The sequence below is a fragment of the Acomys russatus genome, chromosome 2 (genome assembly GCF_903995435.1).
Source record: "Acomys russatus chromosome 2, mAcoRus1.1, whole genome shotgun sequence".
NCBI lineage: Eukaryota > Metazoa > Chordata > Mammalia > Rodentia > Muridae > Acomys > Acomys russatus.
The window spans coordinates 89,227,645-89,242,654 of NC_067138.1; the positions used below are offsets into that span (position 1 = coordinate 89,227,645).

General features: G+C 42.8%; 1 protein-coding gene across 1 annotated transcript in view; it reads right to left on the bottom strand.

The window, feature by feature from the left end:
- The window catches only part of Frem1 (FRAS1 related extracellular matrix 1), a 139,230-nt gene that overhangs the window by 101,418 nt on the left and 22,802 nt on the right, over window positions 1-15,010 (bottom strand). The window contains exons 3-7 of the mRNA XM_051156676.1: window positions 12,775-12,869; window positions 10,219-10,516; window positions 9,089-9,304; window positions 1,876-2,199; window positions 522-630 (exon numbers count right to left, since the gene is read on the bottom strand). Of these exons, the coding sequence (XP_051012633.1) occupies window positions 522-630; window positions 1,876-2,199; window positions 9,089-9,304; window positions 10,219-10,516; window positions 12,775-12,869 (1,042 nt within the window). The remainder of the gene's footprint in view (window positions 1-521; window positions 631-1,875; window positions 2,200-9,088; window positions 9,305-10,218; window positions 10,517-12,774; window positions 12,870-15,010) is intronic.

The following is a 15,010-nucleotide window of genomic DNA, read 5'->3' on the forward strand; positions in this document are numbered from 1 at the left end:
GCACATTTGCATCTGGTATAAATATATAAATCACATTCTCAGTCTATTTGGAATTGAGTAACAATGTAAAGCCATTTTCTTTCTGTCTTTCTTCTTTTAAAGCTGCTTAAGATCTTATGTACTTATTTTGGTTTCCACGTAACCCAACAAAAAAATAGGACGATGGATTCCAGGCTGCACCTTGCTCCTACCCCTCTGCAAAAGCTGAGTTGGAGACGTCTCTCTCACAAGCAGCCACTTTATTTCTCCATTCAGTTGAAAGAGACCACTTTTATGGTCTCTCTTTCAAAGATGAAATATAGTCTGAGGACTCAAGGATGCTGAGGAGTCAAGGATGCTGAGGAGTCAAGGATGCTGGGTTTCAGTGTCTCACCAGGTACCAGAAAAGCAGAGCAGCGATAGATAACTGTCTGCTGTCCTTAGTCTGCCTGGCTTGCCACTGCCTCGTGGATGTAACGGAATAAAAGGATTGCTCATGACCCATCCACCTCACTGTATTTCCCTCAGGCCTTCACCCACACCTGTATTCCAGGACACCCGGGGCGCATTTGTGTCTGCTGTCCTGATGGAGATGTGGACTGTGATAGGGGCACTCTTCTCAAAGAAGAAATCATGTACCTCCAGCTCCACCTGGAAACCAACAAATCTGCATAAGTCACACACAGACAATTCAGGCATAAAATCCCATCAGTGTTGCCACCCCACCCCCCACCCCCCACCACACACACACAAAGCAAAGCAAAAATGGATTCAGGTTTGGTGTTGCTATTATCTCTTGTTTTAAATTAATTCTATTTTCAAAATTAATTATAAAACCAGCTGGGAAAATGATATTTTGTAAATCACCCTTTTAAAGTACACATACATTTACCAAGTTGCATAACCAATCTCCTGAGTGAACTTCTTCACGGCTTTTCCATTAGGCCAAAGGCCCTCACGGCCATTAGCATGCCTTCTCCTACCCAAGTGCCAATATCTGTTCCATGTCTCTAGACAGTTGCCCTCTCCCGAAATTTCACTTAAATAGAATCTCACTGGGGTCTATTATGAACTATTTCACTAAAACATTCATGTGAAAAGGGTGTTATTTTATTATAGGAAGTAACTTATTCTTGTTAGGTCACTCATTTCATTCCTAGGTATTATTATTTGGTTGTTTTTAATTCTTTAGTTGATCATGATTGTATATATTTGTAGGGCATAGTATCACACAGATATGCATGCCTACACACTGTTCCCTAATCAGATCAGGTTAATTGACATATGTATATTATCATCTCTTGTATGTATCATTTTCCTATGTAGGAGACATAGAAATCCTTTCTACTAGCTATTTTGAAATATATACTTTAGTGTTATTATTTATTATTTTTGTGTGTATGTATGCATGTATGTAAGAATACAGTATAGGTTGAACATCTACACTTCTGCGGCACAAGGCTGAGTCTGCACAAGGTCCTAGGAGGATGGTCAGAGGATGGATGCTTTGTGTCCTGTTCTGTTATCTGTCTTGTTCCCCTGGAGCAGCCAGCACTCTCCTATCTCCACCCTCCGCATGCCCCTCAGGAACATAACCCCAGTGTGGATTTCTCTGGCCAACTGAGAGCTACAGCCTCATGCAATACGCCTAGATCTCAACACGGCAGCCATGGGCTGGAACTGAGGCTACTACTCAGAGAGATAAAATACTTTCCTTTAATCGGCCACACCAGTGTCTCTTCAGGCAGCCCTGAACTGTGTTACACTGTGACTTGAAGCAACCATGTCTCCTCTAAAAAGCTGAGTATACTAGCAGGCCCAAGGTTAATGGAAGCAGACTTTCAAATACTTATTTGAAATCCATCCAGCTAGACGTTTCCCTCCCTTCCTCCTGACCTTGTAATGTCTCCTCTCAGGATAGCTGCCATTTGGTGGCTGGTAGGCGACTTGCATGTCACTGAGATCTTTCCAGGTGAACGAAGAGATGGGCCTGGTGTGATCCAGCAGGTGGGTCACATAGCCCTGGAGTGGGGCTTTTGTGATGTTGAACACTAACAAGGGTTTCGGTGTCTCATCTTCCTCACAGTCCAGGACTGAGGTTGTCAGGGGGGTCAGTATGAACTGGTCCACCTCCAGAACAAACATGGCCATGAACGCAGGCCTTGGGGCCTGGTTAGGAATGCCAACTCTGATAGAGACAGGCAGCCACGCACTCTCTGACTTTGGAAGGAGAGAAAAAAATAAGGAGAGAATGAAATGAGTAAAGCCGTACTGTGCGTGGCTAACATCATGGTCTGTACTGAAGCTGCAGACCACAGGATGCTCCAGCCATGACCGCCAGCGACATGTCAGAATCCCTTACCGACCACCAGAAGCTACATCCAGATGTTCACTTAACTATTCCAAGGAGAGAACTAGAAAGCTGACACTGTAGAGTTCCCCAGGGACTCCATCGCGCAGGAAAGGATCGGAATGGGGCACCTACTTTGATATCAGAAAGAAATAAGGAGGTCAGAAAAGGGCATTGGACCCCTTGACTGGAGGTATAGGTGGTTTTGAGCCGCAATGTGAGTGCTGGGAGCCGAACACTGTTCTCTGCAAGTGCTCAGCTGTCTCTCCAGCCCCATGAGTGTGTCCTCAGTTCTTGCTGTTTGTATGATGTTAGACGAGTTCTACAATTGCTAAATCCCGTGCTCCTGTCACCTGTAAATGAAAACTCCAGACTCCTGTGTGTGAACAGAACTGTGTAAGTAGAGCATCAGGCAGTGTCTGGTAAAGGCAGCACTAATCCCCCCGGACCATGTGGTCTCAAAGAGGACAAGGAAAGGCTAAGGAAGAAGGGCCTTCGTGCCTGCGCACCTGTGCAACTGAGGGAGGATTGTCCACTTGCCCAACAGAACAAGGGAACAGCAAGTCACCGCTCAAACTAGAAATACACTTTCCCAGATGAGGAAGCCTCGCGTGTGAGACCTTCTATACCCGGAAGGGCACCACGGCATCTGAGGTCCCCATGAGGGGTACGGGCAGGAAGAACCCTGAGAGCAGTAGACCTGTCTGTTATGGGACTGACGTGACCCACTGTTGAGAGAAGCAGGCGCAGTGACCCAAGGCTCATTTGTCCCACACACCTGAACTCTGACTAGTGGGCCTGGAGTAGGACAGGGATGCTCAAGTTCCTTTTCACTTTATCTTAGCTGGAAGAGTGACAGGTGATACCCTGCATCGGTCTCAACTGAAGTTCGCAAAAACAAATAGATAGTTACTAGTTCTCAGAATCAGTACTTTTTAATGGAAGCAACTTGATCAAGAATCTGTCACAGAACCATTAAAATAAGTTTAATGAAAAGAAAAATAATAAATAAAAAATAAAAAAGAGGCATCAGATTACAAAAGTAAGAAAGATGCTATATTCAAAATGTATGTGCGTCTGTTGGTTCCAGACTCTGGGATTCCCTTGTTCACTAGAGGAATATAAAAATATTTAGAGAGATGAGAAAAGAGTTAAGTGGAAAGAAGGGTGCTGTTCTGAGTCCCCAACCAAGTCCCCCAAACCCATGAAGGCTGAGTCTGGGGTAATGCCATGTCCCTTGTCTCAGTCATCAGGAGAGAACGTTCCTTGGAGAGTCTCACAGGTAGTACATGCAGAAGGCTGCTTCAGAGTCCAACCCCAAGAAAGCTAAATTACCAGAGGCATAATAATGGTGGCTAATCCTCACTTAATCCTTAGGAGTCCAGAATTCCCATTTATAAGTGGGAGGACCCTGAGACTTAAGAGTTAGAGATCTTCAACCTTTCCTTTTGTGTGTCAGCCAGTGACATGTGAGTATTCCCATGCCATATGGGGCAGAAGACTGCTTTGGGGTCATCCTGGATCCTGACCTATGAGGCCATATTTCAGAGGTCAAGAGTCTAGCAGCATTAAACTGGAGAGATAAATCATATTCTACTGTTTGCAGAAAAAAAGTGCAGGTGGTGGGTGGCTCAGAGTAGGTGAGATTGAACCCTCCCTTCTAAGACAGAGGCAGAGGCTCTGAGATAGAGCTTTCTAGAGAAATCGGGAAACTGTCCCTGAGACCGCAAAGCAGCTTGAGACATCTGCCAAGCTCAGAGAGCGTGAACTCACATTCATCAGTTCCTGAGCAAGAAAGACCTCTCTCCCCAGTACCCTTCCCTCTCAATGTCCCAGCCCAAGAGCCAGCTCAAAGGTTAAGAAAGGAGCCAACAACATCTGGAAGAGGAGGCACTCAAAAGAGAACCAGAGCAGACAGTCCTCTTTTCCCCACAGCACAGTGACAAAGAAGAGGGAGATTCTGAGGTACCCCAGAGACCAAAGTAACTGCTCATGATGTGTCACTGGGAAGGGACAATAAAGATAAATTGTGGTTTTAAAGGGCTGGAACTGACTGAACAGCGAGACCAATTAAGTGTAGAGCTATATATAAATAAATATATCCTTTGAAATGCAAATATATGTGTGTATGTATGTATGTATATTACACAAAACATCAATAGTATTTACTAACTTAAAAGATAGATGTGAGAAATAATAGGACACACAGCCTTACATCAGAAATGACATTGCCAGTGGTGTTAGGAGAGCCTGGAAGTTGCCAGAAGAGAAGATAGGTTTGATCAGACTTCACCAAGCATAGAAAGACCCAAAAGAACCCCCTGCAATTCTGGACTTTAAATAATATTAATCTAAGTTAAATAGTATTCATTTGCTGTTTTGGGGTGCTGGAGGCTGGAGCCCATAATTTGTGCATGCTGGAAAAGCACTCTCACACTGAGTGATTGTTTCCAGCCTGTGGAATACTTTTTTAATTTAAATAAAACATAGAGTAGAAGAAAGGACTTTCAAATATGTAAAAATAAGGTCATGAAATATATTGTATTCTGTAAGACATGTGTATGTGAGTGTGTGTGTGTATGTATGTGTATGTGAGTGTGTATGTGTGAGTGTGTGTATATGTGTGTGTGTTACTGAGAATCAAATCCAAGGCTTTCCACATGCTAGGAAGACATTTCCTTTTTAACTGACAAGTATACATGAATAAGATGATGGGAAAATTCACCATAATATAGTTTACATTTTCTTAATCAAGAAAAAAATCATAAAATATTGAGAAAAAGTCCAGTTATATGGATCTCACAGAAAAGACACTTGGGATTCATAAAAAGATTGAAAATAAATGTGTAACCCAAGTTTATGATGTGAAAAACGACCAGAGTGGTCACAATCACTTCAAATAGATGGAATCAAGGCAAGATGCATTAAAAAGGACAATGTGTACAGCTGAAATAGATAGACTCCTCGAGACAAAAAGTGCCTATAAGCAACATTATATTTAGTATTGTTCTGGTCAAACCAGTGGGGAAGAGAGTAGAAGTAAAGGGAATAATTACAGAAAAAAGAAAGGCCCAAATTATCGTCATTAGTAAAGATATAATTATGGTCTTTTGAAGCCCAGAGAACCGAAAATTTCTTAAAATAATTGAATTTAGGAAAGAAGCCAGATAAAAGGAAATTATACCAAAAAGTTGCTTTTCTATTTATCATCAATAACCAATGAAAAGGCGCCATTCTATTCCTTGTAGTTTCACAAAAACTTCTAGGGATTGGATCTAGTAAGTGTGTCCGACTCCCACGGAGAAAAGGTTCCTTTCTATAGATGTGTAAAGTGACATTTGCCCAGAGAAGAGAAGTGAGCTGCTGATTCTGAATGAGAAGACTGGGAGTGGCAAAGTTTTGACACACCACCAAATCCAGCATTGGTTTAAAGAAATCTAGGGGCTTTTTAAAAAATTACCTATTAAATTATTTATCTGGAACCAAACATTAGGTAAGAATGGCTAAGAAAATTGGAAGGATGAGCAGTGCCAAGGCCACGCAGCCACGAAACAGGCCACGAAACTGGCCACGAAACAGGCATGTAGAGTGGTGTGGTACCAGTGGAGTAAGAAGCAGGGGAAACTAGAGAACAAAAAATGAGCCTGTTGTTCTTCTTATACAACAGAAGGCTTTTCTACAAACCATGGGAAACAAGTGCATATTTTTAATAAATAGTTCTGTAAATTTTGGCTATATGGAGAGAAACAGTTTCTTGAACTTCTCCATGCAATAAAACTTAACCTTGGGTTACAAAGACAAACATGAAGAGAATGACCTTTAAAGGCATAGACGAAATTGGCTTGGGGGTGTTTGTCAGCAGGTAAAGCATGTGCCTAGCACACATGAGCACCTCATATGACCTCCAGGACTGATATTAACTAATTTAGAAGAAAAAAATTATGAGTGATAGGGTATTTGGTTCCTTGGCAAGAATGGTCTATAAAGCCATAAAAGTAACCAAAGAACAAGACCCAGCTTATTCCACTCCTGGGAATATACTCGAAAGATGCTCAACAAAGACATTTGCTCTACTATGTTCATAGCAGCCTTATTCGTAATAGCCAGAATCTGGAGACAACCTAGATGTTCCTGAACCGAAGAATGGATAAAGAAACTGTGGTACATTTATACAGTGGAATACTACTCAGCTATTAAAAACAAGAAAATCTTGAAATTTGCAGGCAAATGGATGAACTAGAAAGGACCATCCTGAGTGAGAGAACCAAGACCCAGAAAGACACGCATGGTATATACTCACTTATAAGTGGATATTAGACCAACATAGATGCTCTCTGAAAGACTCCACCCAGCTGGAGATTGGGACAGATGCTGGGACTCACATTCAGACTCTGGGTGAAGAGCTGCTAGTGGTATGGAAGGGTTGGGGGATTGAAGGACAAGGGTAGGGTAGGGAGGTAGGGTTGTCAGGAGCTCCACAAAGAGACAATCAAGGCTGGCAGATCTGGACCCAGAGGGGGCCTGCATAAACTGATGCACCAACCAAGGACTTTGCATGCAGAGAATCTAGAACCCCTGTTCAGATAATAACAAATGGACAGCTCATTCTCCACATGGGGAAGGGAACGGAGAGTAGCGGGGGAAGGGGAAACTGACAGGGACTCTGGTGCTCACATTTGAACACTGTCTCTTGGCTGAGAGGCCCTGGGAGAGGAAGGGGATGCAGGCTATCCAGACAAGTCCTGATAGGCTGTGGTCAGATGGTGGGGAAGGAGGTCTCCACTTGTCAGAGGTCTAAGGGAGGGGAATAGGGTGAAAAAGGGAGGGAGGGTGGGAACAGGAAGATAAGAGCAAAGGGATTACAATCAGGATGTAATGTGAATAAATTATAATAAAAATAATTTTTTTATAAAAAGCTTCACAGAGAAATTGATGCCATGAAAGAAAATGAGCTTTGGTGTACACGGCCCCTACTGTGCATCTGTATGTAAGAAAATGGTTCTCAATAAAATCAGTCTCATTTTCTTCTTATATTCCAATGTTGTTAATGTTTTCCTCAATGAGCACATTGTCTTTATATTTATAAATGAATCTATGACTTGTCAAAATGACTACACAGTAGGTGAAGGCTTAAATAAGCAAGAAGCTCATTTAGAAGTCTCACAGTGAAACTGACCTAAAACCACAAATACAGCCTTTGACACAGTGAGGGGACAATTATGAAAAATAATTCAGAAAGAAAAATGTCTTAACTTTTTTAATAGAGGTAAAAAGTCATTGATAGTGAAAGAAGCTTTGTGACAAGCCAAACGGACACTATGTGTTAGTACACTAGAATCCAGTGTTGAGTCTGTAGCCATAAGACAGCCACATATAAATAGCAAGGCCACCGCTGCGAAACAAGAGGCTAGGCTACACTATTGTTTCAAACCTGCTGGTGGCTATTTAAACCAACAACAATATGCGCATGCTTAACATGCTCCAAGCTTTGTAGCAAGCACTAAGCACTAAGAGGTAGGTTCCAGCAGCCTCAGTTAAGATGAAGAAGATGAGATATAAACTCCAAAATCAGATGGCTAGTTAAAAATATACCTGAACCCAGGCAGCCTGGGTACCAGCTCTCACAACTGTCAGCTACAGGCAGGGAAACCTGTCCTTTCAAAAAGCTTCCTGGCTGGTTCAGCTGATCAGTTAAACAAGATTTCTTCTGAGTTTTATTTCTAGATCTCAACTATAAGATTCTGTGGTCTGCATATAGTGGGGGAGGAGGTCCCCCTCAATCTTAACCTAGAGGAGGGGAATAGGGGGAAAGCAGGAGGGAGGAATGGGAGGACACAGTGATGGGATAACAATTGAGTTGTAATCTGAATAAATTAATAAAATTAAATTTAAAAATAAACAACAAAAAACAAACAAAAGATTCTGTGGTCTGGTTTCACCATTTGTAATTATTTATGGAATCACCAATTCCTTGGGTAATGATGTTCACCATTAGACTGGGTTTATTAGAAGAAAGGCTAGTGGGAAGGCAGATAGTAATGCTGGGGGGGGGGGGGTCTTACCCAAAATCCCCTTGGATCATCATAGTGGCATAAATCTGGGCTGTGTCAGCCAGGGCACTGTTTGCCCAGGTTCCCAAACAAACTGTAGAATATGTGAACACTAGAGTAACATGCTAAGTAGTTCATAAAGCTTTGTCCACTTTTGGCTATCAATTCAATGTGAAAAAAATGAGGAGGGCAAAAAAATATGAACACATGGAAAGATCTGAGCCTTTGGGAACCCATCCCCTCAGTGAACCAAGGGTCTGGTAGTGCACAAATGATACAGTCTGCGGCAGCCAAGGCACTAGGTGTCTTGACTCTCAGTACATTGTGGCCTTACGGAGCAGAAGCCTTGTTGTCAAGGAAGGGGAAAAAAAGGTAATTACAAAGGGCCAACCCATAACTGAAATTTTGGAGAGGGGCTGGGGTGTGGGTATGTGGTTGAGTCTGAAACACACGGTTTCAGGTTCATTCCTCAAAGCATGTGCAAGCGCGCGCACACACACACACACACACACACACACACGATGTAGGCAGCAGAAGAGGTTAACATGGAAACAGACCCAGACCCTTCCTCATAGTGTGGAACTACAGAAGACACAAAGATGCAAATGACATGCTAATTTTATACTCCCCAAGCTGCTGATTGGAGGACTAGGAGGCACACCCACAAGCCTGCAGCTGTGTCCTCAAGAGGACAGGAAGCCTTCCCTACCTTGTATAGGATTCCACTCCTTCTGTCAGTGAGATCCACATGGATGGGGATGTAGTCAACGTTGGGTGAAGGGGGCTGTGTGTGTTGGTAGTGAAATCCCGACAGCAGGAACTCCTCACAGCTCAAGGTCAGACTTGCCACTCTCTTCACTTCCAGGGCACAGCTTCCATCCGGACACTTCAGGGCTGGCCCCAGCTCTAGAACGCACAGCACTGTCTTCAGACAGCCAGTTGAATACAATGATTGTATAAACTCAAGTGTTCAAAATGCACTGCTTGCACGACTAACACAGGGAACACTGTGGAATATAGTAACTAATTGAATACCACGAGGGGCGTTTACAGTCAACATCTGGATTTCAAGCCTGGCTGCTACCTGCAGTCTCTACTAGAACACAACCCCGCTGTGCTCAGTAAAGAGCACACTGTTCTTGCCACTTCTGTCCCCTGCTATAATCATAGCTAGAAACTCACGAGCACTATAATGGGCCAGACCTGAACAAGCACACAGTGTCCTTACTCCTTTACACAACCCTCTGGAATGGCTGTCCACTTTTCCCACCCAACAGAGGCTTGGATCCATTGATAAGCAAATAAATAAAGGAAAATATAAACATCAAACCCAGGTATTCCTGATTCTGATTCCAAATTCACAGCTTTAGCTACCCTACATGTTACTTTTGGGGGTTTTTTTTAATGTATTTTTAGTTTCATTTTAATTTTATTTATTTTGTGGAAGTCAGTTTCCCCCCCTCCACCATATAGACCAGATGATCAAATTTAGGCCATCAGGCTTAGAGGCCAGTATCCAAACCAATTGAACCATCCCATCGGCATGTGTGCATACATGTCCCCAAAAGAACTCGAACCTCAGTGTAAGTTTGGAGGTCAGAAGACAATTTGGAGGAGAGCGTCTCTCCTTACACCATGTGGGTTATAGGCATTGAACTCGGCGTCAGGCTTGGTGACAAGTGACTTTCTCCATAAAGCCATCTCACTAACCCTAGTACATAGTTTTCAACAAGGTAAAACTATATTTGTTAAGTAGAACTCTTTGTCAATGTGAAAAATGACCATTTAGACATTTGGGTCGGTTTTAGTAAGCTTAACTAGTAAGAGGTACATATGGGCCTCAGCGAAAAAGCTATGTGGCTGATCTCCACGCGGTCCCTCTGGCTTACGATTCACCACAACCAGCCTGCCGTGGGCTGGCAGCTGAGTCCTCGCTGGGTCCAGTCTGATGGTGCAGTCCAGGCTGGCTGCCCTATCATAATCAAAGTGGAGCAAGTTCTTATCGATGGCCTGGGATAAGCCATAGAATTCAGTCACTTCCAGTGCGTTGCTGCTCAGACGGATGATGTTACAGTCTGGTTCCACAAGGTAGATCCGCAAGAGAAAGGTTTCCATGAAGGTGTCTGTTTCAGTAAATCTGGAGAGAGAACAGAATAAAGGCAATGTTTATTGGTGCTCAGATTGCCCCTCACGGGCAGGGTATGGTGATGTCTGCCTTTAATCCCAGCTGAGCCACTTCCTCCCGGAGTGTCAGCTTGAAGTCCAGACAAGACCACAGGTTCTGATAGTGTGCCCCCAAGATCTTAGCCTGGGATACAGACCGCATTTGAAGCTAGCCTGGGCAACTTACTGAGCCCCAAGAAAATCAAAGCCAAAGCAAAATAACAACAAAAATTATCCTTCACAAAATGTGTATTTCATGTGGAGTTTGAGTTCCATTTTCTCCTCTACTTTTGGCCTCCCTGTCTCCATGGTTTCATCTCTACCTTTGTGTCAGTGGTTTTTCTTGCCACTTCCCTCCTTAAGCATCTCTCATGAGGACCCTGCTCTCAAATTCACCATCCATGCCACTGCCTAATGACTGCTGAGATCTCAGAGTCCCACTTCCAGCACATGAATAATTGAAGAGCTTAAGGGTTTCAACTGAGGAGTGAAGTATTCAGCGTCAAGAACTTTTGCCCTTCAGAAATGCCAATTTGGATGCTCAGTTCAGCATTTGCCATGTAAACTAAATGAGTAATTGTTGTTGCCATAGTGATTGTGGTCCAGGGCGTTTGTAGAGGTGACTGGAGAGGGATCTTCATGCTGCATAATTGATGAGTGCGTCCTGACCACACAACTCCGAACAGATGCATTTGTAATATGGTCTAGGTGTTTTAATAAGACCTTCACCACAACTTCATAGGACCCTGTAAAAGGCATTTTCCATCCCCTTTCACTAATGAGGAAACTGAGGCACAGAAAAGTCAAATAGCTTGACTAAGAAGCTGAGGAGGAGATTCAAGGGGAATAAACTGCTCCCTGGTCCCCTGGCTCCATCCCTTCTGAATGCTCTATTACTGATGTCCTTAAAACCAAGTGCATGACAGCTCCTCTAATGCTGCCTTGTACGAGCCCTTTCCCACTCTTCCTACATGCTAGAAAGCCAAAGGGTCTGGAAGCACACTACATCTGTTTTCCTAGCCTTCTTGGCAATCTCTTTGAGCTTGATTTGGTTTTGACTCAGGTTTGAAAGGATCAAGCCCCTTTGTGTTGATGTTATAGCTTCCTAGGGAATCCTTGGCGCCATTTCACTCTTTGAGCACAGCATTTTGTTTGTGACTTTCTTTTGGTGGTTATAAGTGTAGTCGCTTCCCTATTGTCCCTCCTCCATATTCTGGTAACAACTAATCTGCTTTCTGTTTCTATCAACCTGCCTATTAAGGTGTTTCATATGAGTGGAACCAAATGCTACTTGTTCTGTTGTGTCTGGCTGCTTTCATTTGACATGATGTCTTTAGGTTAATTCTTGTTGTACAAATCAGGACTTCATTAGCTTTTGTGGCTCACTAATATTTCATTGTATGGTTATGCCACTCATCAGTTCAAGCCATCCAGCATTTCAGCTACGAATAAGGCTTCAGAGTTAAAAGTCTGTGCAAGCTTTTGTGTTAGCATAGCTTTTCTCTGTGTCTATACATGGGAGGTGTCTTAAAGGATTAAATGGTCACTCTATGCTTAATTTCATAATTGATTCTGTTTTTGTTTTTTGTTTTGGTTTGGTTTGGTGGGTTTTTTTTGTTGTTTGTTTGTTTGTTTGTTTTGTTTTGTTTTGTTTTGTTTGAGACAGGGTTTCTCTGTGTAGTCTTGGCTGTCCTGGACTCCCTTTGTAGTCCCAGCTGGCCTCGAACTCACAGTGGTCCACCTGCCTCTGCCTCCCCAGTGCTGGGATTAAAGGCGTGCGCCACCGCCACCACGCCCGGCTTCCATAATTGATTCTAAACATACTTGTATTATTTAATTTTCAAAAATGGAAAATGCATTTCCTGTAACTAAGCAGCTGGCAATCCAATCAAAGGATTTCATTTGATTTTGTAATATCGGATTCTCATAAGGAACTTGTGTTTTTGAGTCTTCCGTCAAAGCAAAGTAATGGAATGGAGCAACAGAACCCTCTGCCTAAGACTGGAGGGAAACAACATGAAGTTAGTAACCTGTGGAAAAGAACCGGAAACTGGCTGCACTGTTGCCTCACTCACTCAGATCTCTAATTTCTGATGGTCACTTTCTAATTGCATTCTAATGACTCCCCCATGGAAACAATATAGTCCTAGAAAATGCCCAAGGGGTACATTAATGCCTATCTGGCAAGAATAAAACAAAATAAACAATAAGAAAGGATTCTGTGCCATTTACCTGTAAAGTCTAAGCTTTACAGAGTCCTCATCAAGAATCGGGCATCCATTGTGGACGTACTTGACTTCGTTGGGAAGGAAATGGCAATCAAAGACCTGGTTCACACAAAGAAGGAAATGTCAATGAGAAAACCCAGTGCAAAGTCTGATTTCTCTGGCTCTATGGTACTGCCTGAAGAACCATGTGCTAGCTGGTTGTGGCAACACACACTTGCCATCCCAGCACTTGGAAAACTGGTGCAGAAAGATTTTCATGAGTTCAAGTTCGGCTTGGGCTACATAGTGAGTCATACAAAACATAGTCTCATACAGAACAAGCAAACAAAAACAAAGCTCCGAAAAGGAAGTAAAAGATTATGTATTCTAGAGCCATGTTGAGTGAGCATGGCCTGGGAGCACAGATTTGGGCAATCCTAAATTCCATGTTCCCACGAGGAAGCAGTTTCATGGAGTTTCATAGTTTTACAGAACAAAAAAGTCATTAAATCAAAGCAAGCTTAAAATACATTGATGGCACATCAGAGGGTGGTTATAGCAAGATGCGAGGAGGCTGTTTGTTTTTAGTTTTAGATGTCATGTGATGGCAGCCATAGCTTTGGGGTTGGTAGAAGCCAGTGGTCTGCTAAATTAACATATTTCAAAAGATTTTTATCTCTCAGTCACAGGTTGCTAGCTCCCACACAGAGGTGGGCAAGGAATGGCTGTTTAGTCTCTGGACTGACAACATTCCAACCCTTCCACATCACTGAAGCCTTAAACAGTCAATCAGTCTTGGCAGACACAGTTTCTTCCCAAGATTCTTGTTCACACCAGCCTGGGCTATTTAGTGAGATTCTGTCTCAAAATAAAAGGGGGGAAGGGGTTGGGGGTGCCTATGTTCTACTAGCAGTGTGAGTACAAGTATCTTTTTATCACCAACAACCTCTTCTTCCCCACCCCTGTGCCCACTCATCGTCTTGGTTTTGTTGTGCCTCGTTTTGCTATGTCCAAATTATCATAATCCAAGCAGGTCAAACAAACAAAGTAATGGATGTTAAGTCTCTAAATAACTATATGCCTATACGCTGTAATGTTTTTAAATATCTGCTAGTCATCAAAAAGATTATTTACCCCTTCAGGAGCTTGTAGCAACTGAATTAAGAGGTCTGTTTGGGTGTCTGGACAACACATTTACCCACTTCTGTGTGGTTTTATTCTTTCTTTCCTTCTCAAATAAAGTCTTTATGTTCAAAGGTGGAGACACTGGTTGTGTGCACTGCTGTACTGATGAGAGCCACCCAGGACCTACAGCTGTTTCTCATACACTTGCAAATGACAGCTTGGGAGTTATGGAAAAAAAAAAAACAAACAAACAAATGGCCAATGAGAATCAAAGACGATTTACTCTCCTTTGATAAAGTTATAATTAACAGCATCATCTCCCAGAGAATCAATAAAGAAATGACTGTTTTATATTAGGACCCTGGGGATTTGGTTTTAAGACTCCTGCACATGTCATAATCCTCCCCTTGCCCTGACCCAAGGTGGCAAAGTTCTGAGGACCATCCGTGTGTCCGCGTAGCTGTTGTGGTGTGTGTGCTTAGCACTTTTTATGGCCTCAGACATTTCAGGAGACAAAGCCCACCCTGGGAAGAGTAAGAATGAGTTTCTAGTCCTCTTTTGAATTGAGAACCAGGAGGAAGATAAAGGGGACCCCTCCCCATATCACTGACAAATAGCCACGGTAATAAAGAGACAATCTGCTTTGTTAAAAGAAACATCTGTTCCGTGTTTCCTAATATGTTTTCCTTTTATAAAAGGCGACAACCATGATTGACCATAAATTTACTAACTAAAACAAAGGAGAGCTAAATCCTTTTCTAATTACTGTCTAGCTTTGTTTTTTTCCACTTCAACTGCTTTTCAATTACAATTTATAATTAAATTGTCACACATTCCTGACTCATTACTCACTTTAATGACAGCGAAGTGGTTCAAACTAGAGATGTTTTCTTAATGCTGTATTTCAGATTCAAAAACAGCAAACTCAACACCAAAGCAAGGTGATTTTCCACCCAGGAAACGTTATGCTTTGGTCCAGGTGTGGAGTGCTAGCACTAAGGAAGTCCTGCCCGGGGAATCCGAGAGCACACAGCCATTGACCTGTCTAACTGGCTCTCTAGGAGATGAGAGAGACAGAAGGCACTAGCATGAACCCACGCATGTGGCTTTCCAAATACGCAATGGGAGTAAACCTG